Source organism: Odocoileus virginianus, chromosome 2 (assembly GCF_023699985.2).
Source record: "Odocoileus virginianus isolate 20LAN1187 ecotype Illinois chromosome 2, Ovbor_1.2, whole genome shotgun sequence".
Lineage (NCBI taxonomy): Eukaryota > Metazoa > Chordata > Mammalia > Artiodactyla > Cervidae > Odocoileus > Odocoileus virginianus.
The window spans coordinates 41,627,784-41,653,967 of record NC_069675.1 but is presented as its reverse complement, the minus strand read 5'-3'; the positions used below and the strand labels follow the sequence as shown (position 1 = coordinate 41,653,967).

The 26,184-nt window shown below is 39.1% G+C and overlaps 2 protein-coding genes across 6 annotated transcripts in view; one reads left to right on the top strand and one right to left on the bottom strand.

Annotated features, from left to right (window-relative positions):
* Positions 1-20,862, bottom strand: part of PEX13 (peroxisomal biogenesis factor 13) — a 37,087-nt gene extending 16,225 nt beyond the window's left edge. The window contains exon 1 of the mRNA XM_070478836.1: positions 20,702-20,862. Within this exon, the coding sequence (XP_070334937.1) occupies positions 20,702-20,793 (92 nt within the window). The 5' untranslated portion in view covers positions 20,794-20,862. The remainder of the gene's footprint in view (positions 1-20,701) is intronic.
* Positions 20,863-20,952: 90 nt separating this feature from the next.
* The window catches only part of PUS10 (pseudouridine synthase 10), an 80,684-nt gene continuing 75,452 nt past the window's right edge, over positions 20,953-26,184 (top strand). For 2 of the 5 annotated variants that reach the window (XM_070478819.1, XM_070478816.1), the window contains exons 1-2: positions 20,953-21,260; positions 24,370-24,510. In XM_070478819.1, coding sequence (XP_070334920.1) covers positions 21,216-21,260; positions 24,370-24,510 — 186 coding nt within the window. In that variant the 5' untranslated portion in view covers positions 20,953-21,215. Of the gene's footprint in view, positions 21,261-21,289; positions 21,397-24,369; positions 24,511-25,507; positions 25,772-26,184 lie in introns of those variants that run through there. The other 3 variants (XM_070478821.1, XM_070478831.1, XM_070478826.1) reach the window with 3 other exon arrangements.

Here is a 26,184-nt window from a genome sequence, read left to right as displayed (position 1 = left end):
TGCAGCCATGAAATTAAAAGACACTTAGTCCTTGGAAAGAAAGTTATGACCAACCTAGACAGCATATTAAAAAGCAGAGACATTACTTTGCCAACAAAGGTCCATCTAGTCAAAGATATGGTTTTTCCAGTGGTCACGTATGGATGTGAGAGTTGGACTGTGAGGAAAGCTGAGTGCCAAAGAATTGATGCTTTTGAACTGTGGTGTTAGAGAAGACCGAGAGTCCCTTGGACTGCAAGGAGATCCAACCAGTCCATCCTAAAGGAGATCAGTCCTGGGTGTTCATTGGAAGGACTGATGTTGAAGCTGAAACTCCAATACTTTGGCCACCTGATGGGAAGAGCTGACTCATTGGAAAAGACCTTGATGCTGGGAAAGATTGAGGGTAGGAGGAGAAGGGGACGACAGAGGATGAGATGGTTGGATGGCATCATTGACTCAATCAACATGGGTTTGGGTGGACTCCGGGAGTTTGTGATGGACAGGGAGGCCTGGTGTGCTGCGATTCATTGGGTCACAGAGAGTTGGACACGACTGAGTGACTGAACTGAACTGTAAATGAAACATACAATATGTAGCATTCTGTGACTGGCTTCTTTCACTTTAATGTTTTGAAGGTTCATCCATGCTGTAGAATATATTAGTACCTTCAGTTCAGTCGCTCAGTTGAGTCCGACTCTCTGCAACCCCAGGGACTGCAGCACGCCAGGCCTCCCTGTCCATCAGTAACTCCCAGAGTTTACCCAAACTCACGTCCACTGAGTTGGTGATGCCATCCAACCATCTCATCCTGTAGTCCTCTTCTCCTCCTGCCCTCAATCTTTCCCAGAAGCATGGTCTTTTCAAATGAGTCAGCTCTTCACATCAGGTGGCCAAAGTATTGGACTTTCAGCTTCAACATCAGTCCTTCCAGTGAACACCCAGGACTGATCTCCTTCAGGATGGATTGGTTGGATCTCCTTGCAGTCCAAGGGACGCTCAAGAGTCTTCTCCAACACCACAGTTCAAAAGCATTAATTCTTCAAGTGCTCAGCTTTCTTTACAGTCCAACTCTCATATCCATACAAGACCACTGGAAAAACCGTATCTTTGACTAGATGGACCTTTGCTGGCAAAGTAATGTCTCTGCTTTTTAATATGTTGTCTAGGTTGGTCATAACTTTCCTTGCAAGGAGTAGGCATCTTTTAATTTCATGACTCCTTTTTACTACTGAATAGATAGATACTGAATCCATAGATTGGTTGTTTCCACCTTGGGGCTATTATGACTAGAATGATATTCCTGGGTCATATGGTAACTCTGTGTTTAACCTTTCTGAGAACTGCCAAATTGTTTCCCAAGGCAACTGTACCATTTTACATGCTCACCAGCAGTGCATGAGGGTTTCAATTTCTCTACATTCTGTCAACACTTGTCATTATCTGCCATTTTTTCTTACTAAAGGCATCCTAGTGAGTGTGAAATGGTATGCCACTGTGTATTTGATTTGCATTTCCCTAATCAGGAGACGGCAAGAGTGAATGTCGACATTCTAGGAATCAGCGAACTAAAATGGACTGGAATGGGTGAATTTAACTCAAATGACCATTATATCTACTACTGTGGTCAGGAATCCTTTAGAAGAAATGGAGTAGCCATCAGAGTCAACAAAAGAGTCCAAAATGCAGTAAGTGGATGCAATCTCAAAAACGACGGAATGATCTCTGTTCGTTTCCAGGGCAAACCATTCAATGTCACGGTAATCCAAGCCTATGCCCCAACCAATAATGCTGAAGAAGCCAAGTTGAATGGTTCTATGAAGACCTACAAGAACTTGTAGAACTAATACCCAAAAAAGATGTCCTTTTCATTATAAGGGACTGGAATGCAAAAGTAGGAAGTCAAGAAACACCTGGAGTAACAGGAAAATTTGGCCTTGGAGTACAGAATGAAGCAGGGCAAAGGCTAATAGAATTTTGCCAAGAGAACACACTGGTCATAGCAAACACTCTCTTCCAACAACACAAGAGAAGACTCTACACATGGACATTACCAGATGGTCAACACCAAAATCAGACTGATTATATTCTTTGCAGCCAAAGATGGAGAAGCTCTATACAGTCAGCAAAAACAAGACCTGGGAGCTGACTGTGGCTCAGATCATGAACCCCTTATTGCCAAATTCAGACTTAAACTGAAGAGAATAGGGATAACCACTAGACCATTCAGGTGTGACCTAAATCGAATCCCTTATGACTATACAGTGGAAGTGAGAAATAGATTTAAGGGACTAGATCTGATTGACAGACAACCTGATGAACTATGGATGGAGGTTCGTGACATTGTACAGGAGACAAGGATCAAGACCATCCCCAGGAAAAAGAAATGCAAAAAGGTAAAATGGTTGTCTGAGGAGGCCTTAAAAATAGCTGTGAAATGAAGAGAAGCTAAAAGCAAAGGAGAAAAGGAAAGATACTCCCATTTGAATGCAGAGTTCCAAAGAATAGCCAGGAGAGATAAGAAAGCCTTCCTCAGTGATCAATGCAAAGAAATAGAGGAAAACAACAGAATGGGAAAGACTAGAGATCTCTTCAAGAAAATTAGAGATACCAAGGGAACATTTCAAGCAAAAATGGGCTCAATAAAGGACAAAATGGTATGGACCTAACAGAAGCACAAGATATTAAGAAGAGGTGGCAAGAATACACAGAAGAACTGTAAAAAAAAGATCTTCATGACCCAGATAATCACAATGGTGTGATCACTCACACTCAACTAGAGCCAGACATCCTGGAATGTGAAGTCAAGTGGGCCTTAGGAATCATCACCACAAACAAAGCTAGTGGATGTGATGGAATTCCAGTTGAGCTATTTCAAATCCTGAAGATGATGCTGTGAAAGTGCTTCACTCAATATGCCAGCAAATTTGGAAAACTCAGCAGTGGCCACAGGACTGGAAAAGGTCCATTTTCATTCCAATCCCTAAGAAAGGCAATCCCAAAGAATGCTCAAACTACCACACAGTTGCACTCATCTCACACGCTAGTAAACTAATGCTCAAAATTCTCCAAGCCAGGCTTCAGCAATACGTGAACCAAGAACTTCCAGATGTTCAAGCTGGTTTTAGAAAAGGCAGAAGAACCAGAAATCAAATTGCCAATATCCTCTGGATCATCAAAAAAGCAAGAGAGTTCCAGAAAAACATCTATTTCTACTTTATTGACTATGCCAAAGCCTTCGACTGTGTGGATCACAATAAACTGTGGAAAATTCTGAAAGAGATGGGAATACCAGACCACCTGACCTGCCTCTTGAGAAACCTGTATGCAGGTCAGGAAGCAACATTTAGAACTGGACATGGAACAACAGACTGGTTCCAAATAGGAAAAGGAGTATGTCAAGGCTGTGTATTGTCACCCTGCTTATTTAACTTCTATGCAGAGTACATCATGAGAAACACTGGGATGGAAGAAGCACAAGCTGGAATCAAGACTGCTGGGAGAAATATCAATAACCTCAGATATGCAGATGACACCACCCTTATGGCAGAAAGTGAAGTAGAACTAAACAGCCTCTTGATGAAAGTGAAAGAGGAGAGTGAAAAAGTTGGCTTAAAGCTCAACATTCAGAAAACTAAAATCATGGCATCCGGTCCCATCACCTCATGGGAAATAGATGGGGAGACAGTGGAAACAGTGTCAGACTTTATTTTTTTGGGCTCCAAAATCACTGCAGATGGTGACTGCAGCCATGAAATTAAAAGACGCTTACTCCTTAGAGGGAAAGTTATGACCAACCTAGATAGCATATTAAAAAGCAGAGACATTACTTTGCCAACAAAGGTCTGTCTGGTCAAGGCTATGGTTTTTCCAGTGGTCACGTATGGATGTGAGAGTTGGACTGTGAAGAAAGTTGAGCGCTGAAAAATTGATGCTTTTGAACTGTGGTGTTGGAGAAGACTCTTGAGGGTCCCTTGGACTGCAAGGAGATCCAACCAGTCCATCCTGAAGGAGATCAGTCCTGGGTATTCATTGGAAGGACTGATGCTCAAGCTGAAACTCCAGTACTTTGGCCACCTCATGCGAAGAGCTGACTCATTGGAAAAGACCCTGATGCTGGGAGGCGTTGGGGGCAGGAGGAGAAGGGGACGACAGAGGATGAGATGGCTGGATGGCATCACCGACTCGATGGGCATGAGTTTGAGTAAACTCCGGGAGTTGGTGATGGACAGGGAGGCCTGGCGTGCTGCAATTCATGGGGTTGCAAAGAGTCAGACACAACTGATCGACTGAACTGAACTGAATGGTTAATGATAGTCTCTTTTCATACGCTTATTGACCAGTTTTATATCTTCCTTGGAGAAATGTCTATTCACACACTGTGCCCATTAAAAAAAAAATAGGTTGTTAGTCTTTATCACTGAATTGTAAAAGTCAAAATGTCTTGTTTATTTTTGGAGAGGGGAGACAAAAATTCAATTACGTCTTACACATTGCATTTGGTTCACTGTGTCCTCATTCTCATCCAAAGAAAACAATAATGTCTTGGACTTTCAGAAGAGCCCAGCCAATCTCCTTAATGAATGTCCTCCATTCCGGACTTGTGTTTCCCCTAAATGTTGTTTAACTTATACCCCATCCTCTGTATTTCCAGTCAAACTAAAGGGTGCAACTAAAGGTCTGATCTAAAGGTTTTGGCAAGCATAAATCATCAGACTGACTCACATCATAAAAAAAGAAACAAAACTTTAAAAAGGGTCAGTGGACTACCAAATAGTGTAGTACATCCAGGTCTGGATGAAGCAGCTCAGTGTTTAAGTGTTCCACTCAAATGAAACTACTTCACTGAGGCTAGGCACTCGGAAGAAATACATTGGTTCATAAAAATTTGCTTACAGTGGTAAAAAAGATTATAAAATTTGCTAACAACAGATTACGATTTTTAGAAAGTTATGGAACTAGGAAGGGGGAAAGAAAGTGAAAGTCGCTCAGTTGTGTCCGACTCTTTGTGACCCATGGAATTCTCTAGGCTAGAACACTGGAGTGGGCGAGTCTTTCCTTTCTCCAGGGGATTTTCCCAACCCAGGGACTGAATCCAGGTCTCCCACATTGCAGGTGGATTCTTTACCAAGTAAGCCACAAGGGAAGCCCAAGAATACTGGAGTGGGTAGCCTATTCCTTCTCCAGGGGATCTTCCTGACCCAGGAATTGAACCAGGGTTTCCTGCATTGCAGGTGGAGAGACTGATAAAGCATTGCAGGGGGAGACTCTGATAAAGCCTCAAACCCAGGAAATGAAACAAGTTAACAACTGACTCAGTGACTTAATCTGTGATATTCTTAATCTAAGATACCATTTTTATACCAGATTCTTACATGGGGAGTGGGTGTTGAGAGGGAGGTAGAAGCAACAAAAAAACCTACCAGGCACAGAGTACTGAATGTAGCAGGGAAAGGTGAGACAACAGAACTCACAAATTCCTACTCAAAATAGACACATTAAAAATATTCAAAACTAAAAATTAGGGCAGAAATAAATGCAAAAGAAACTAAAGAGATCATAGCAAAAATTAACAAATCTAAAAGCTGGTTTTTTGAAAAAATAAAATTGACAAACCATTAGCAAGACTCATTAAGAAACAAAGGGAGAAGAACCAAATTAACAAAATTAGAAATGAAAATGGAGAGATCACAACAGACAACACTGAAATACAAAGGATCATAAGAGACTACTACCAGCAGCTCTATGCCAATAAAATGGACAACTTGGAAGAAATGGACAAGTTCTTAGAGAAGTATAACTTTCCAAAACTGAACCAGGAAGAAATAGAAGATCTTAACAAACCCATCACAAGCAAGGAAATCGAAACTGTAATCAGAAATCTTCCAGCAAACAAAAGCCCAGGACCAGATGGCTTCACAGCTGAATTCTACCAAAAATTTAGAGAAGAGCTAACACCTATCTTACTCAAACTCTTCCAGAAAATTGCAGAAGAAGGTAAACTTCCAAACTCATTCTATGAGGCCACCATCACCCTAATTCCAAAACCAGACAAAGATGCCACAAAAAAAGAAAACTACAGGCCAATATCACTGATGAACATAGATGCAAAAATCCTTAACAAAATTCTAGCAAACAGAATCCAACAACATATTAAAAAAATCATACATCATGACCAAGTGGACTTTATCCCAGGAATGCAAGGATTCTTTAATATCCTCAAGTCAATCAATGTAATACACCACATTAACAAATTGAGAGATAAAAACCATATGATTATCTCAATAGATGCAGAAAAAGCCTTTGACAAAATTCAACATCCATTTATGATTAAAACTCTCCAGAAAGCAGGAATAGAAGGAACATACCTCAACATAATAAAAGCTATATATGACAAACCCACAGCAAGCATCACCCTCAATGGTGAAAAATTGAAAGCATTTCCCCTGAAATCAAGAACAAGACAAGGGTGCCCACTCTCACCACTCCTATTCAACATAGTTTTGGAAGTTTTGGCCACAGCAATCAGGGCAGAAAAAGAAGTAAAAGGAATCCAGATAGGAAAAGAAGACGTGAAACTCTCTCTGTTTGCAGATGACATGATCCTCTACGTAGAAAACCCTAAAGACTCTACCAGAAAATTACTAGAGCTAATCAATGAATACAGTAAAGTTGCAGGATATAAAATTAACACACAGAAATCTCTTGCATTCCTATACACTAACAATGAGAAAACAGAAAGAGAAATTAAGGAAACAATACCATTCACCATTGCAACAAAAAGAATAAAATACTTAGGAGTATATCTACCTAAAGAAACAAAAGACCTATACATAGAAAACTATAAAACACTGATGAAAGAAATCAAAGAGGATACAAACAGATGGAGAAATATACCGTGCTCATGGATTGGAAGAATCAATATTGTCAAAATGGCTATACTACCCAAAGCAATCTATAGATTCAATGCAATCCCTATCAAACTACCAACGGTATTTTTCACAGAACTAGAACAAATAATTTCACAATTTGTATGGAAATACAAAAAACCTCGAATTGCCAAAGTAATCCTGAGAAAGAAGAATGGAACTGGAGGAATCAATCTGCCTGACTTCAGACTCTACTACAAAGCCACAGTCATCAAGACAGTATGGTACTGGCACAAAGACAGAAATATAGATCAATGGAACAGAATAGAAAGCCCAGAGATAAATCCACGAACCTATGGTCAACTTATCTTCGACAAAGGAGGCAAGGATATACAATGGAAAAAAGATAACCTCTTTAACAAGTGGTGCTGGGAAAACTGGTCAACCACTTGTAAAAGAATGAAACTAGAACACTTTCTAACACCATACACAAAAATAAACTCAAAATGGATTAAAGATCTAAATGTAAGACCAGAAACTATCAAACTCCTAGAGGAGAACATAGGCAAAACACTCTCCGACATAAATCACAGCAGGATCCTCTATGACCCACATCCCAGAATTTCAGAAATAAAAGCAAAAATAAACAAATGGGACCTAATGAAACTTAAAAGCTTTTGTACAACAAAGGAAACTATAAGCAAGGTGAAAAGACAGCCCTCAGATTGGGAGAAAATAATAGCAAATGAAGCAACAGACAAAGGATTAATCTCAAAAATATACAAGCAACTCCTCCAGCTCAACTCCAGAAAAATAAATGACCCAATCAAAAAATGGGCCAAAGAACTCAACAGACATTTCTCCAAAGAAGACATACAGATGGCTAATAAACACATGAAAAGATGCTCAACATCACTCATTATCAGAGAAATGCAAATCAAAACCACAATGAGGTACCATTATACACCAGTCAGGATGGCTGCTATCCAAAAGTCTACAAGCAATAAATGCTGGAGAGGGTGTGGAGAAAAGGGAACCCTCTTACACTGTTGGTGGGAATGCAGACTAGTACAGCCACTATGGAAAACAGTGTGGAGATTTCTTAAAAAGCTGGAAATAGAACTGCCATATGACCCAGCAATCCCACTTCTGGGCATACACACCAAGGAAACCAGATCTGAAAGAGACACGTGCACCCCAATGTTCATCGCAGCACTGTTTATAATAGCCAGGACATGGAAGCAACCCAGATGCCCATCAGCAGACGAATGGATGAGGAAGCTGTGGTACATATACACCATGGAATATTACTCAGCCATTAAAAAGAATTCATTTGAATCAGTTCTAATGAGATGGATGAAACTGGAGCCCATTATACAGAGCGAAGTAAGCCAGAAAGATAAAGACCATTACAGTATACTAACACATATATATGGACTTTAGAAATATGGTAATGATAACCCTATATGCAAAACAGAAAAAGAGACTCAGATGTATAGAACAGACTTGTGGACTCTGGGAGAAGGCAAGGGTGGGATGTTTCAAGAGAACAGCATTGAAACATGTATATTATCTAGGGTGAAACAAATAACCAGCCCAGGTTGGGTACATGAGACAAGTGCTAGGGCCTGGCACACTGGGAAGACCCAGAGGGATCGGGTGGAGAGGGAGGTGGGAGGGGGGACTGGGATGGGGAATACATGTAAATCCATGGCTAATTCATTTCAATGTATAACAAAAACTACTGTAATGATGTAAAGTAATTAGCCTCCAACTAATAAAAAAAAAAAAATTTAAAAAAAAATATTCAAAACTATACATAAGAACAAATAAAAACACTAGGATGCCAAAGTAACAAAAATCAACATTAAGAATTAAAGGTCATTCAAGGAAAAACTAAGTTTATATAACAACAAAGATTTTAAATATGTTTATAATGGTCAAAGAGATGAGAATAAGAATTAGAGATTGCATGAGTTGATTAAAAAAGTCAAAGACATAAATGAAGTCATAACATCTGTAAAATAAATAAATAAATAAAATAAAATAAAAAGTGAAAAATACCTGTAAGTATGAAAAAATTTCATTAGAACTCTTATGCACAATGCCCACAGACACAAGGAATCTTGTAACTATGAGGCAAAAAGAAAATTAGTTGTACAATAAGATACAGAGGAGAAATACAGAACTTGGGGAATTCTACTTCAAGTAATGGTATTCTAAGTAACCAGATCAACCCTTCCACAGAAAACAATTAGAAAAGCTAGAGAGCCCATTTTAGATGTTTCTCAAGGGATGGGGGCCAGTTCCAGAGATGGCTGATGGTATGAGAAGCTGAGCAGAGCTTTTTAAAGCTTCTCTGAGCTTTAAAGAAGACAAAAACTAGAGTTCAGAAGCCCAAAAGGAGGGACAAGGTAATGCCCACACTTCAGACCGGGACCTTAAAAGGTCATATGCTAAGAGTAAGGGGGAAATGGTTAACAAGAAATAGACTAGCCCAGGCAGAAACTGAAAACCACAATTTCAAATTAGTTCAAATTTGAAATTATTAAAATGACCCTGGACTGCTAGTGGCCCAAGGTGTCTGTCAAAAGTAAAACCTGTGTGGGAAGAGACCATCCTAGGCCGCCAGTTGCCTTACATTGTCTATATATAATGTCCAGCTCTCACTGAAAAACAACTGAGCCTCTATGATGACAAAACTACATGTAAAAAAAAAAAGAGCAATGTTAGACAATAAAAATGATATATATTCAAGATAATGGAATTATGAGGTAAAGACTTTAAACAGCTATGCCACAAAAACTCAAGAAAAAAAAAAGGCAAGATTGGGAATTTCAGCAGGGAACAGAAACTCTAAAGCTGGATCAAATGAAAATTCTAAAACTGAAAAAAAAAAGTACCTAAAACTATGAACTCAAAGACTGACTCGTTTAACATCAGATTAGACAACTGAAAGAAAAATAGCAGTGAACTAGAAGAGTGCTCAGAAGAAAATACCCAGAATGAAGCATGAGTAACAAAAGGACACATACAGAAAAGCGTGTAAGACATGGAGAGTACAGTGAAAAATAGAGCATATATATATAATTAGAGCCAGAGAAGTGAAAAGATGATGAGCAGAAGTGATATTTAAAGAGATAATGCTTAAGCCTTTCCTAAAATCAATGAAAGACATCAAGTCAGATTCAAGTTATCTATGAATCTCACCAAAAATAATGTAATGAAAAATACATTAAAGCCCAACAAAGTATAACTGCTGGAAAAAGCAAAAAGGAAAGGGGGGTAATCTTTAAAGCAGCCAGAGCAAAAAAAGAGATTCCTTTTGAGGGAGCAAGAGTAAGACAGGGATGACTGAAACTGTCAGAAAGCTGACAAAAAGGAAGCCAAAGAAAAAAATATAGGTCCCCTGATAACAATCTTGAGTTAGCATAACTCTAGACTTCCTGTCAACCAAAGAATAACTGTGTCTATAGTCCAAAGCACAGAAAGTCAGATACTGTTACTTGGAGCAGAACTACCCCTGATATGTTTAATAGGAATTCTAGAAGAGATGGGAAAGAACAGTGCTCAAACAGTATTTAAAAACAGGACTGGTGAGAGTTTTCCTGAAATAAAGACATGAATCATCAGACTGGGCACTATGGGCACCAAACACAAACGCTGTAGCTGCTGAGCAGGAGAACACATACACAGATGTTAATCTGAACCCAGATCCAGTCCCCAAAAAGGGCAATGCCAAAGAATGCTCAAATGACTGCACAAATGCACTCATTTCACATGCTAGTAAGATTACGCTCAAAATCTTTCAAGCCAGGCTTCAGCAGTATGTGAACCGAGAACTTTCAGATGTTCAAGGTGGGTTTAGAAAATTCAGAGGAACCAGAGATCAAATGGCCAACATTTGCCAGATCATGGAGAAAGCAAAGGAATTCCAGAAAAACATCTACTTCTGCTTCAGTGACTACACTAAAGCCTGTGGCTGTGTGGATCACAACAAACTCTGGAAAAATTTTAAAGACACTGGAATATCAGACCACCTTACCCGTCTCCTGAGAAACCTGTATGCAGGTCAAGAAGTTAGAACTGGACATGTAACAATGGACTGGTTCCAAATTGGGAAAGAAGTATGTCAAGGCTATATATTGTCAGCCTGCTTATTTAACTTCTATGCAGAGTACATCATGCGAAATGCCGGGTTGACTGAAGCACAGGCTGGAATCAAGATTGCCAGGAGAAATATCAATAGCCTCAGATAAGCGGATGACACCACCCTTACGGCAGAAAGTGAAGAGGAACTAAAGAGCTTCTTCATGAAAGTGAAAGAGGAGAGTGAAAAAGTTGGCTTAAAGCTCAACATTCAGAAAACTAAGATCATGGCATCTGGTCCCATCACTTCATGGCAAATAGATGGGGAAAAAGTGGAAATAGGAATAGATTTTCTTTTTTTGGGCTCCAAAATCACTGTGGACGGTGACTGCACCCATGAAATTAAAAAGACACTTGCTCCTTGGATGGAAAGCTATGAGCAACCTAAACATATTAAAAAGCAGAGCCATGACTTTGCTGACAAAGGTCCATACAGTTGAATCTATAGTTTTCCCAGTAGTCATGTATGTAGGTTAAGAGATGGATCATAAAGAAGGCTGAGCACTGAAGAATACATGCTTTTGCATTGTGGTGCTGGAAAAGACTTTTGAGAGAATCCTGGACTGCAGGGAGATCAAACCAGTCAATCCTAAAGGAAATCAGTCCTGAATATTCATTGAAGGACTGATGCTGAAGCTGAAGCTCCAATACTGTGGCCAACTGATGCAAAGAGCCAACTCATTGAAAAAGACCCTGATGTCAGGAAAGATTGGAGGCAAGAGAAGAGGGCAGCAGAGGACTAGATGGTCGGATTGCATCACTGACTCAATGAACATGAATCTGAGCAAACTCCAGGAGATAGTGAAGGACAGGGGAGACTGGCATGCTGTACTTCATAGGGTCGCAAAGAGTCAGACATGACTTAGTGACTGAACAACAAAGAGCCTAATAAAGCTGCAGAGGACGAAGGTGTCAGGAAAAATTTTGAAAAAATGCTAAGGAAAAGACAGTCTAAAAAAATAAAAACTAGACTCCATAGAAAAACTCCTGTAGCTTTAAAACTCTGATACCATGCCAGAAAGATACAAAGTAAATTAGAGGTCAAATTTACCTAGGAACATATATGCAAATATCTTAAAATATTATATTTCAACATTGTATTTTTTTTAAAAAAGACAAAATTAAGCAGAGTTCATCCAGAAGTGCAAGGATGATTCAACACTGGACCATTAAGTGATGCAAGAAAACAGTCATAATAAAATAAAAAAACAAAATATCCCAACAGATAAAGAAAAGCAATTTATAAAACTTACCCTTCATAATAAAAATCCAAGTAACATAGTGAGATAGAAGTTTGCTGGCTATCTATCAAAAATAAAAAGCAAACATCATAATTGATAGCAAGACTTGAGAAGAATTCCAGTGAAAGCCTGGACCAACAGAAGTTCAGTTCAAGTCACTCTTTCATGTCCGACTCTTTGCAACCCCATGGACTGCAGCATGCCAGGCTTCCCTGTCTATCATCAACTCCCAGAGCTTGCTCAAACCCATGTCCACTGAGTTGGTAATGCCATCCAACCATCTTATCCTGTCTTCCCCTTCGCCTCCTGCCTTCAATCTTGCCCAGCATCAAAGGTCTTTTCCAATGAGTCAGTTCTTCCCGTCAGGTGGCCAAAATACTGGGAGCGTCAGTATTGGTCCTTCCAATGAATATTCAGGACTGATTTCATTCAGGATGGACTTGTTTGATCTCCATGCAGTCCAAGGGACTCTCAAGAGTCTTCTCCAACACCATAGTTCAAAAGCATCAATTCTTCGTCGCTCAGCTTTCTTTATGAGCCACCTCACACATCCATACATGACTACTGGAAAAACCAGAGCTTTGACTATACAGACCTTTCTTGGCCAAGTAATGTCTCTGTTTTGTAATATGCTGCGAAGGTTGATCATGGCTTTTCTTCTAAGGAGCAAGTGTCTTTTAATTTCATGCAGTCACTATCTGCAGTGATTTTGGAGTCCAAGAAAATAAAGTGTCTCACTGTTTCCCCATCTATTTGCCACAAAGTGATGGGACCAGACGCCATGATTTTAATTTTCTGAATGTTGAGTTTTAAGCCAACTTTTTCATTCTCCTCTTTCACTTTCATCAAGAGGCTCTTTGGTTCTTCTTCACATTCTGTCATAATGGTGGTGTCATCTGCGTAGCTGAGGTTATTGGTATTTCTCCTGGCAATCTTGATTTCAGCTTGTGCTTCAGTCAGCCCGGCATTTCGCATGGTGTACTCTGTATGGAAGTTAAATAAGCAGCATGACAACATACAGCCTTGACATACTCCTTCCCCAATTTGGAATCAGTCCATTGTTCCATGTCCGATTCTAGCTGTTGCCTCTTGACCTTCATACGGGTTTCTCAGGAGGCAGGCAAGGTGGTTGTTATTTCCATCTCTTGAGGAATTTTCCAGTTTGTTGTGATCCACACAGTCAACGGCTTTAGCATAGTCAATAAAGCAGAAATATGTTTTTCTGGAATTCTCTTGCTTTTCAATGACCCAATGGATGTTGGCAATTTGATCTCTGGTTCCTCTGCCTTTTCTAAATCTAGCTTGAACATATGGAAGTTCTTGGTTCATGTACTGCTGAAAACTAGCTTGGAGAATTTTCAGCATTACTTTGCTAGAGTGTGAGATAAGTGCAATTGTGCAGTAGTTTGAACATTTTTAGGCATTGCCTTTGTTTGGGACTGGGATCAAAACTGACCTTTTCCAGTCTTGTGCCCACTGCTGAGTTTTCCAAATTTGCTGGTATATTGAGTGCAAAACTTTCATAGCATCACCTTTTAGGATTTAAAATAGCTTAAGCTGGAATTCCACCACCTCACTAGCTTTGTTCGTAGTGATGTTTTCTAAGGCCCACTTGAGATACACTCCAGGATGTCTGACTGTAGGTGAGTGATCACACCATCATGGTTATCTGGGTCATGAAGATCTTTTTTGTATAGTTCTTCTGTGTATTCTCGCCACCTCTCCTTAATATCTTCTGGTTCTGTTAGGTCCATACTGTTTCTGTCCTTTACTGTGCTCATCTTTGCATGAAATGTTCCCTTGCTGTCTCTAATTTTCTTGAAGAGATCTCTAATCTTTCCCATTCTACTGTTTTCCTCTATTTCTTCGCACTGATCACTGAGGAAGGCTTTCTTATCTCTCCTTGCTATTCTTTTGAACTTTGCATTCAGATGGATATATCTTTTTCTCCTTTGCCTTTCACTTCTCTTCTTTTCTCAGCTATCTGTAAGGCCTCCTCAGACAACCATTTTACCTTTTTGCATTTCTTCTTCTTGGGGACGGTTTTGATCACTGCCTCCTGTACAATTTTATGAACTTCTGCCCAGAGTTCTTCAGGCACTCTGTCTATCAGACAGAATGAAAACCACAATCACAGAAAACTAAACTGGTCACATGGAGCACAGCCTTGTCTAACTCAATGAAACTATGAGCCATGCCATGCAGGGCCACCCAAAAGAGGTCATGGCAGAGAGTTCTGACAAAACATGGTCCACTGGAGAAGGGAATGGCAAGCCACCTTAGTATTCTTGCCTTGAGAACCCCATGAACAGTATGAAAAGGCAAAAAGATATAACACTGAAAGATGAACTCTCCAGATTGATAGTTGCCCAATATGCTACTGGAGAAGAGTGGAGAAATAGCTCAGGAAAGAATGAAGAGGCTGAACCAAAGCAAAAACAATAACCACTCATAAATATGACTGGTGATGGAAGTTAAGTCCAGTGCTGTAAAGAACAACATTTCGTGGGAACCTGGAATGTTAGGTCTATGGACCAATACAAGGATGTTGGCTATTTATGCTGGCTTATTTATAAATGACATTATTGTCAACATGGGATTTAAAAAACTTCAACCAAATCATAAGGGCAAATTAAGAGTCTGACATTAAGCTGGATATAATATCTGTATCTTATAAAGGATAGGGAAGAACTTCATGGAAACTACAATAAAACATTACATAAGGTAAAAAAGGATAAAATTTTCATCAATTTCACCTTACACAATACTCATGGATGCAAAGACTTTATCTATAAATGAAATTTCCAATAAAATATAAAGTTCCAATAAAAAAAATCCCAATAAGTCTTTTTATAAAGGCTAGATGTAACAAAAGTAATTATGAAGTACAGCAATGCATGAAGGATCGTGACAAACCAAATATAAAACTTACTATAAAGACAGTGTAGTGTTAGCATAAGAATAGATAAATTGCACAACAGAACATATCACGTGCTGTGTGCTAAGTCACTTCAGTCGTGCGTGACTCCTTGTGACCCTAAGGACTACAGTCCAGAAGCCTGCCAGGCTTCTCTGCTCATGGAATTCTCCAGGCAAGAGTACTGGAGTGGGTTGCCCTTTCCTTCTCCAGGGATCTTCCTGACCCAGGGATCAAACTGGGGTCTCCTGCATTGCAGACAGATTCTTTACTGCCTGATCCACTAGAAAAGCCAGAAATATAAAACAGATCCTACATTTTATTATTCATCAGAGAAGTGCAAATTAAATATCATTTCACATGCATTAGATTCATAAATACAGTACTATAAAATAACATCAAGTGTTGAAAAAAAATATAGAAAAACAGAATACCTTGCTAGTGAAAATGTAAAAACTGGTATGTAACAACTTTGAGGAGCACCATGATAATAGTCAATACTTGAAGATAAGCATACCCTTCCAACTAAGTAACTCACCTCTCAGAAAACCTCATGGAAATGTGAACAAGGAGAAAGACACAAGAATGTTTACTGAAAGTAGCAGTAGCTTTAAACAACAAATTCTCTAGTATCTGCGACAGAACAAATATACAGTTTGCTTCTATATAACAGAATACGTGCGTTCAGTCGTGCCTGACTCTCTTGTCACTCCATGACTGTAGCCCACCAGGTTCCTCTGTCTATGGAATTTTCCAGGCAAGAATATTGGAGCAGGTTGCCATTCCTTCCTCCAGGGGATCTTCCCAACCTAGGGATCAAACTTGTATCTCCTGCACTAGCAGACAGATTCTTTACCACTGAGTCACCTGGGAAGCCCCTCTATAACAGAATATTCTATGGCAATTAAAACGTACTACAGGTATACCTCATTTTATAATGCCTTGCTTTATCATGCTTTGCATATAGTGTGTTTTACAAATTGAAGATTTGTTGTAAACCTGCATCAAGACAATCTATCTGCGCCATTTGCCCCCCCCCAAACTTTTAAAAATTTTGTATTGGGGTATAGCCGATTAACAATGTTGTGGTAGTTTCATGTGAAGAGCTAAGGGACTCAGCCATACATATACATGTATCCATTTTCCCCTAAAAGCCCCTTCCACCCAGGTTGTCTGCGCCAATTTTTTTTTTAAGACAGCATTTGCTCACTTTGTGTCTCTGAGTAACAGTTGGGTAACTCTCACAATATGTCAAACTTTTTTGTTATTATTATATTTGTTATGGAGATGAGTGATCTTTAATGTTACTACTCTACTTGTTTTAGGACACCAAGAATTGCACTCATAAGACAACAAACTGTCAAAATATATGCTGTGTGTGTTCTGACTGCTCCACTGACCAACCTTTCCTCCAGTCTCTCTTCACAGGATCCTCTTATTCTCTGAGACATAAAAATGTTGAAATCAGGCTAATCAACAATCCTACAATGGCTTCTAAGTGTTCAAGTGAAAAGAAGAGTCACAAATCTCTAACTTTAAATCAAAAGTTAGCGATGAGGACTTCTCTGGTGGTATAGTGGATAAAAATTGGCCTTGCAAGGCAGGGGACATGGGTTCAATCCTTGGCTGGGGAACTAAGATCTCACATGCTGAGAGGCAACTAAGCCCACACATCCATGTTTCACAATGAAGACTCTGTGTGCTGCCACACAACTAAGACCTGATAAGGCCAACATAAATAAGTATTTTTCTAGAAAAGAAAAAAGTTAGAAATGAATAAGTTTAGTGAGGAAGGCATGCCAAAAGCCAAGACAGGCCAAAGGCTAGGCCTCTTAAACCAGTTAGCCAAGTTGTGAATGCAAAGGAAAAGTTCTTGGAGGATATTAAAAGTTCTACTCCAGTGAACATGTGAATAAGAAAGTGAAACAAACATATTGCTGATATGACAAAAGTTTTAGTAGTCTGGCTACCTCAAATCAGCCATTAATATTCCCTTAAGCCAAAACCTAATCCAAAGCAAGGCCCTAATTCTTCAATGCTGTGAAGGCTGAGAGAGGTGAGGAAGCTGCTGAAGAAACTTCTGAAGCTAGCAGAGGTTGGTTCACAAAGTTTAAGGAAAGAAGCTGTCTCTGTAACAAGGGAGTGCAAGATAAAGCTGCAAGTGCTAATACAGACACTCCAGCAAGTTATCCAAAGATCTAGCTAAGATAATTAATGAACATGGCGATGCTAAATAATAGATTTTCAATGCAGACAAAAAATAGCCTTTTATGGGAAGAGGATGCCATTTAGGACTTTCATATCCAGAGGGAAGTCAATGTCAGGCTTCAAAGCCTGAAAGGACAATCTCTTGTTAGGGGCTAATACAGCTGGTGACTTGAAGGTGAAACCAATGCTCATTTATCATTCTGAAAATCCTAAGACCTTTAAGAATTATGCTAAATCTACTCTGCCTATGCTCTATTAGTGGAACAACAAAGTCTGCACAACAGCATAACTGTTAACAATATGGTTTACTAAAAATTTTTAACACCACTATAGAGACCTCATGCTCAGAAAAAAAGATTCCTTTCATATTACTGCTCACTGACAAAAAGCAAGTGGTTACCCAAGAGCTAACAGAGGTGTACAACGAGATTAATGTTGTTTTCATGCCTGCTAACAAATATCCGTTCTGCAGCCCATGGATCAAAGAGGCATTTCAACTGTTAAGTCTGATTATCTAAGAAATAAATTTCATAAGGCTATTGCTGCCATAGATAGTGATTTCCATGATGGACTTGGGTAAAGTAAATTGAAATGCTTTCTGAAAGGTTTTCTTAATGGCACCTTTTAGATGCCATTAAAAACATCTGTGATACCTGGGACAAGTTCAAAATATCAATTTTAACAGGAGTTTGGAAGCAGATGATTCCAATCGTCATTGATGTCTTTGAGCAACTTCAAAACTTCAGTGAAAAAAGGAACTGTAGATGTGCTGGAAACAGCAAGAGAACTAAAGTGGAGCCTGAAGATGTTACTTTATTGCTATAACCTCATGATAAGACTTCAATGGGTGAGGAGCTGCTTCTTATTGATAAGCAAACAAAGTGGCTTCTTCAGATGGCATCCACTCCTGTATAAGGACATGAAGATTGTTAAAATGACAACAAAGGATATAGTCTATTATGTAAATTTAGTTGATAAAGCAGTATCAGAGTTTGAGAGGATTTACTCCAATTTTGAAAGAAGTTCTACTGTGGGTAAGATGCTATCAAATAGGACTGCATGCTACACAGAAATATTTTGAGAAAGGAAGAGTCAACCAATGTGTCAAACTTCGTCATTGTCTTATTTTAAAAAACTGCCACAACCACTCCAGCCTTCAGCAATGGGGACAAGACTCTCCACCAACAAAAAGATTACAACTGGTTGAAGGCTCAGATGATAGTTTGAAATCTTTTTTTTAGTAATAAAATATCTTTAAGGTATGTACATTATTTCTTTAGACAAAATGCTACTGCACAGACTTCAATAGAGTGTAAACATAACTTTCATAAGCACTGGGAAACCAAAAAACTCATGTGACTTGTTTTATTGCAGTGGTCTGAGCCCAATCTGCAATATCTCCCAGGTATGCCTGTACAGTTTATATAAATGAAAAAGATAAATTTAAAATAATACTTAGTGGAAAGACACTTTGCAAATAACATACAGTTTGATAATATTTATAGCTTAAAACTATACTAAATAATAATACATATATACATATGTAATGCACACACAAACCCAAATACTAAAGTATAAAAACACTGGTGGTGGTGGTTTAGTTCCTAAGTTGTGTCTGACTCTTATGACCCTCATGGAAGCCCACCAGGCTTCTCTGTCCATGGGATTTCCTAGGCAAGAATACTGGAGTGGGTTGCCATTTCCTCCTCCAACAAAAACATTATGCACACTAAACACCAAATAGTGACAGTAGTTACTGTAGGAAGGAAGAATGGGAGGGTTTAACTGTTGCTCTAATTTTTATTTTTTAAAAGACCTGCGGCAAATCTGGCAAAATGTTACCAACTGCTTAAAGCTGGGAGATAATACATGAGTATTTATCATCTTAGTCTCTACCAGTCTTTAGGTGTTTAACATATTACAATTCACATTTTCTTAAAAAGTGGGAAAATGATTAATTTTACATAAACAGAACTTAACCAGAACCAAGAATAAAAGTTTGCTCTTCCTAAGAGCACTCCAAATTTTTAAAGAAAGTCAACCACTCATAAAAAGAGGTAGCAGAAAGTGTCACCCAGCTTAACAGCATAATTAAACCTTATTACTTATGTGCCTATCATTATTAAATAAAGTAGCAATTGTGCTCAAACATCTTAATAAAAGATAACAAGATTTCAGAACATAGGAGAAATTCATTCCAGTATGTTCAGGATTTCTATGTAAGGAAATGTACCATAGTAGGTGATCTGACATTCCAGTCTCACCATCTGAATTAAGATGTCCAGATCCACAGACTTAAGAGAATGAACTTATGGTTACCAGGGGCGAAGGGTGTGGGGGAAGAATAGATTGGGAATTTGGGACTGATTTGTACACATTGCTGTATTTAGATAATCAACAAGGATTTACTGTATAGCATAGAGAAAGCCACTTAATATTCTGAAATAACCTAAATGGGAAAAGAATGTGAAAAAGGATACATATATAATTGAATCACTTTGTTGTACACCTGAAACACAACACTGTTGTTATGTTCCAGAATAAAATAAAACTATACCCCAATATAAAATTTTTAAAAATTAAAAAGAAGTCCAGATCCACCCAACACAAATCACACAGGCTGTGAAATTCTCTTTTATTCTATTTTAACCTTTTTTGAGTTGTAGACTCATTTAACACTAATTAAAATCAAACAAAAAACCACAGGCCTTAGAAAAAAAAAAAAATCACTCGCTCTCTAGCACACAAAGGCCACCCTTAGGCCTCAGTTTTTGAACTCCCGCTTCCAAGTTGCTTTCACAAATCTCTATCCCAAACAATGCTGGGTTATGCTGGAAAAGAAAGCACAGTACAGGCTTGAGTTGTAATTGCGTAAAAGTGACCTTTTGGGCTTTCACCAACTTGGAGAGAGATGGTTAAAGGCTTTGGAGACTTTGCTCCCTAACGAGAGGGGCTGGGCAGATGTCTTTCTCACCTACAAAGGACCGAAAGTCTCTTTAAGGTGGGGATGGCGGGGGGGAAAGAATCAAGAAGTTCAGTGTCCCTCAAAGAAAAGGGCAGATACCTGCCCTTTTCTTCCGAGCACCCGCACCCACACAGGCGCACAAGAACGCTCTGGAGAACGTCGCTATCTAGAGCTGCCGAATCAGAAACAGCTATCTGACGCCGAAACTACCCCTGCAGACGCCCCGGCTGCACCTCGACCCCCGATAAGAGTGCGGGTGGGAACTGGTGAAGAGGGGGAGGGCACAGCTGACCACCAACAAACGGCCTCAACCGCCTCCTGCCAAGTCCGCGCTGCGGCCCACAAAACTCGCGGCCTGAAATCGCACACTCACTGGAAAGTGGGGCCGGGTCCTGGTCCCGGCCCGGTCCCCGGAATCCGGCGGGTCTCCCAGGGTTTCGGGGGAGGCGGCGGCTGGGACGCCATCTCCGCCTCCTCTCAGCTCCCGCTCAGAACTGGGACTCTCCAGGCCCCGGGACAGCGGCCGCTAGAACGCCAGGCACAACTTGCAGAGCGCCGAGCCCTCCACCCGGCCCGCCCCTGACGTCAGGATGTGGCTCGTGGTGCTTTGCTGTTTGGGATTACAGTCTAGGTCTATACCACTAATCCATGGGAAGATATGCTCTCTTTTTATTTGTCCTAGAAAGAATTTCCATTCTAAACCGAGGATGAGAGTTCATCGATATTTCCGGCAGCGGCTACAGTGCCCCAGACTCGGAATCCCACGGAGGCTTCCCTGGGACAAGTCCCGCACCCTTCCGGAGTAATGCCCCACGCACTTCTCCCCCCGCGGAGGAGGCAGGGTGTGTTGCGACTGGACAGGCATCTTGACTGATTTCCTTGCCAACATGCAGGGGAGAGAGAGTTCTCTCAGTCCTCTCGTGAGGCACCTGGTACTTTAGTTCTAAAGCTCTTGTTTCCTCGGGGAACAGAATTGCTAGACGCAATAGGTGCTTTGTTTTTAGTCTTCCCCCTTCTCTCGGAGGGCTGGAAGGGGTTAAATTTCAGGCTCCGGCGTCCTGGGAGAAGGTGAGGCTAGGAGGTCTGAGGTGAAGGGTTGCGGACTGGGTGCCGGAGAGGTGTGGATGGAGGGGATCGTTGCCTTCCTTCGGGAGAGGATTTGTTAGCAAGGAGGGGTGCGTGGGAAGTTTTTTGGATCCGAGTGGAGGGGAGAAGAGCTTGCTTGGTTGACCAAAGACTCGAGGTTAGACCTGAGGATGAACTTTCCAGAAATTAGATTCCACTGCAGAGTGTACCGGTAGCGCGATGAAGTTACGAGCACCTCCTTATTTAAAAAATCCACACCCCACCCCACAAAATGAATGACCCCTTTCTGTGTGAAAATGAGTTTTAAAAGATCCCAGGATGTGAGACTCAACCTGGGTATTTTGCCTGCTCCATTGCCATAAATAGTTTCTGTAATCATCGGAGGTGTGAAGAGAAAATTCATCCTCTCCTCTAGTAAACCAGGGACGGGGCGAGTCACCGCTGGTTTGTGGAGAGGAGACTCTAGAGATCCTGGGATCCTGGGAAGAGGTTCTGTTGCAATACGTTCCAGTTTGTGTACACATGTAAACTAAAAGCAAATACCTTGAAGGCAACCAACAATGAAAACCTTACAGCACGGGATGTATTTCTCAAGGCTTGCTTTCAAAGATAATAAATCTAATATGCAATAACTTATTTCTCATGTTTTATGAAATCCTATCATTTCAGCGCTGTACATTTGAAACCAAATTTAAGGCACAGCGTATTTTCTCCCAGTAGTGTTAACGTGCTTGGGAAGTCGCTAGATGGTTGCCAGATGAAAATGATCTTGAGAAGTTTCTAAATCCACTAACATAATTACAGAAGAGGGTTTTGTTCTGCTTCTTAAGACCTCTTCAAATTACTCAAATCGGGAGGTTTCCTAATTCTGAACAGGTTTAATAAATTTTTAGAGCTCTGAGATTATGATGTGTCATTTACTGACTTGCGTGATACTTTCATTCTAGTCAACCCACTAGAGGAACAAACATTGTCTTTAAGCCAAAGGAAAGGTAAAACATACATTTTAACAAAGAGTAAAGTCTCCAGCGAAACCTTCAGTACAAAGTGTCCTTTTTAAACATCACTCACGGATTTATTTATTGGTCAGGAGGGTTTATTTGTTTCTCTTTCTAGTTAAAGCTTAATTCTCAATTAAATGAGATCCTTAACCTTAGCTAATGGAAAGGAGGAGAAAAGATAAAGGGGCAAGATAGAAACAGTTTCTCTGTGAGGCCAGTGCATCAGGGATACACTTTAAATGCTGACAATCAGCTTCTTAAAGAATGCCAACCCCTTCTCAGCACCAAACTACTAGATTAAATGGGCTGGGGGAAGAGATTCAGATCTTTTGTAAATAATGGTCACACAGAGCTTCATTTTGTAAAGAGTGTTCTCCACATATATTTTACTTTCCAAGCTCCAGTTTACTTAGGCAACCCTAAATCAGTGTTTCCCAATCTGGGTGTCTGAAAAGTTCTCACTGGTGTGTCCAGACAGACCTGATTTCCTTCCCTGCCTCTTCCTCCCAACTGCACATATTTAACTGAATTAGAACCCAGCCACAGGCAATCTGTTGTTTGTAGTCTTGCCTGCTCAACTGATTTTTATGGTGAAGAATTCCAAAGAACTATCTACCCATCTTCATTATTTTCTCTCAAGGATCTACTCTTGATAAGTGGCCACAAACATTTAGACACTTGCATTTAGTAGTGGGTTTAAAAGATTAGAAAACATAAACTGATTCTAACAGTCACATCTTCATAGTAAGCAGTTGGTAAGAGCTTCACTCTCCCACTAATATTAAGCAAGTTCGTTTGAATTATGACTTTGCACAAATTAAAGGTGCCAGTCTTTTATCAGTACCTCAGTACCATTACCATGCAATTATAGTTTTATAAAACATCACTAGTTCCTCATTTTAAACTAATGTGAGCTGATTCATTAATCAGAAGACCCTGCCCCCCAAAAGAATGATTCCATAATTTAATTTTTATTACCCCTCCTTCCAGGCAACAAGAGCCCATTCTCTATGCAGTATTTACTTCTAAGTGAGTTTTTTTCAAATTGAAAAGTAGCAAGTTGTTTTAGACAACAATTACTCTGAAATATTTTGCATTTAATTTGTTTTTGTTGGAGTTTTTACTTGTGTATGGAAAGAATAGATTGTTCTCACTTTGTTAATAGTTGGTTGTTTTTTAGTTATTTCATCAAAGTAAAATTGACATTTTTGAATCCACTGATCATTTTATTTTGAATACTTGTCTACTTAACTATCATTAAGGTCAGTTGAGTATTATGTAACATAGAATGATCTGATTATTTTTTCTAGCAAAATTATAAAATATTTATTTTTGGCTGTATGGATCTTCATTGCTGCTCCTGCTTTTCTCTGGTTGTGGCAAGTGGGGACTACTCTCTTGTGGCACATGGGCTTAGTTGCTTTGCAGCATGGCGAATCTTCCTGGATCAGGAATTGAAACTGTCTCCTGCATTGGCAGGCAGATTCTTTACCACTGAACCACCAGGGAAACTGCTAGTAAACTCATTTTTTCTTTCTAACAGGAAAGTTGATCGAATTTACTACTTTCTGTTCTCAAACAATACTGAATGGTACAAAATAAAAAGCAAAATTGCAGTCTCTATTCTTGTTTTCATTATCCTCCCCAGAGACAACCATATTTTATTTTTATTTCTTTTGATTGATTTAGTTATGTTGATACACTTATCATAATCTAGAATGTTGAGTCCTCGACAACTAGAAACCTTTACCTGATCCATCTAATAAAGTGCCTTCAAGTTTATGTTTCAATATGGATGTAATGAAAGCAACGTTATTGGAAAGTACCAAATAGTGATTTCCAAATATGAACTTTTTATCCTTAAAGAGGCTTATCCTTAAAGGTGACCATATATTTGTCTGTGAAAGTAAAGCACAAAAGATGCTCATTAGTTTTACTTGCTCTTTTTTTCTAGTTGCAGTTACTGAATATGTTTCCTCTGACTGTGGAAAACAAGCGTGTGGCCCAGTTGTTGCTCAGTACTGGTACCTGTCCAAGATGTATCTTCAGATTCTGTGGTGTGGATTTTCACGCACCATACAAACTTCCCTACAAGGTATTTTCTTTGTTGCTAAAGTTAAGAAAGGGTCTCTCTTTTTAAAGTTAGTACCTGTGTATTTGAGAGCAAGTATCTGTTCATAACTCTTCATTAAAAAACTGTAATAAAATAATTAATGATAGTTTTAGAATTTCCATTACCATATAAATGTAAGTTCCTTCTTAAGTGATTATATGTAGCATTTAATGTAGTAGGATCTTTGTGGAGCAATTCCCTGGTACATTTAATGTTTGCATAGACCTTTCCTAAAGACTATCTAGACAGGATATCACAAAATAGTGTCTCACCAGATTTTAGTAAAATATAACAGAAGGGATTGGAAGCATTATGAGTTTGGTTGCCTTTTCTTCTTTTTCTGTTTTCTATTTTACCACTTGTATGTACAGATAGGGGTACTTGTAACTTTCTAGAAGTAAATGCTTATCATCTATCATCACTTGCTGCTATTCATAACAAAAAAGTAATGTACTGAGGTCTTTGACATTTATAGTAATATACAGAGAGCTTTGACATTTTATAGAATATTTCATATACGATATATAACATTTTGTGAAATATATTTTACTCTAATAGTGATGTTCATTTCAGAGGCAGATAGTAATTATATATGTATATAAATATGTACTTATATAAGCAGTACAAATTCACACACATGCCTGCCTGCATGCTCAGTTTCCTATAATTAAAAAAAAATTTCCCAGGGACTTCCCTGGCTGACTAGTGGTTAAGAATCTGTGCTTCCATTTCAGGGGGCATGGGTTCAATCCCTGGTTGGGGAACTAAGATCCCACATGCTGCATATGGCACAGACAGAAAAAAAATTTCCCAGGAGTTAGCAACAGCAGTCATTCCTTCTATGTATTAATCGTTTCTATTATCTTGGAAATTAGTAATTATGTCCAGTATTCATATACATTTTTATATGTCAAGTGCTCATATAATCCTCATAATAACCTATTAGGTAAGTACATACTATGATTGTCTCTATTTTCAGATGACGAAACTGAGGCACAGAGAGGTTAAGCAACCTGCCCAAAGTTACACAGCTATTAAGTGAGCAAGCTAGGATATGAACTGTCTGTCTGAATCCAAAGCCTAGAATTTGGAGCTAGAAGACATGGATTTGAACCCCAGTTCCACCACTTTCCAGCTTCAGTTTTCTCCTCTGTAAATGGGATTGATGATAACATCCACCTCACAGGATTTTAAGGGACAATATCTAATAACGTATGTGAAAACACTTTGAAAACTGAAAATGGTACATATGCTATGATAACTAATAAATATATCTATATCATTTATATGCATAATAACTACAAAGTAATAAGATTGAGTTTATGTAACTCTGCTCAATTGTTTTCAGATACATTGTTTTATACATATGTTGTAAGTTTTGTATAGAGACAGTGTTACCAACTAATATTTTATGTAAATAAACATGAAAATATCTGAGGACTTTATTGGGTAAATATACTTATATTTTGGTATTTTCTAATCATGTCATACATGTGCACATACATATTAATATATCTGTACAATGTTTATTGACATTATAGATCTTAGGTAATAATAAACATATTTGTGTGGGCCATAATATACCTGTATGTGTATATATGTATGAGTACATATTTAATAAAGATTTAATAGGAAAACTAATGTCTTAATAAAATG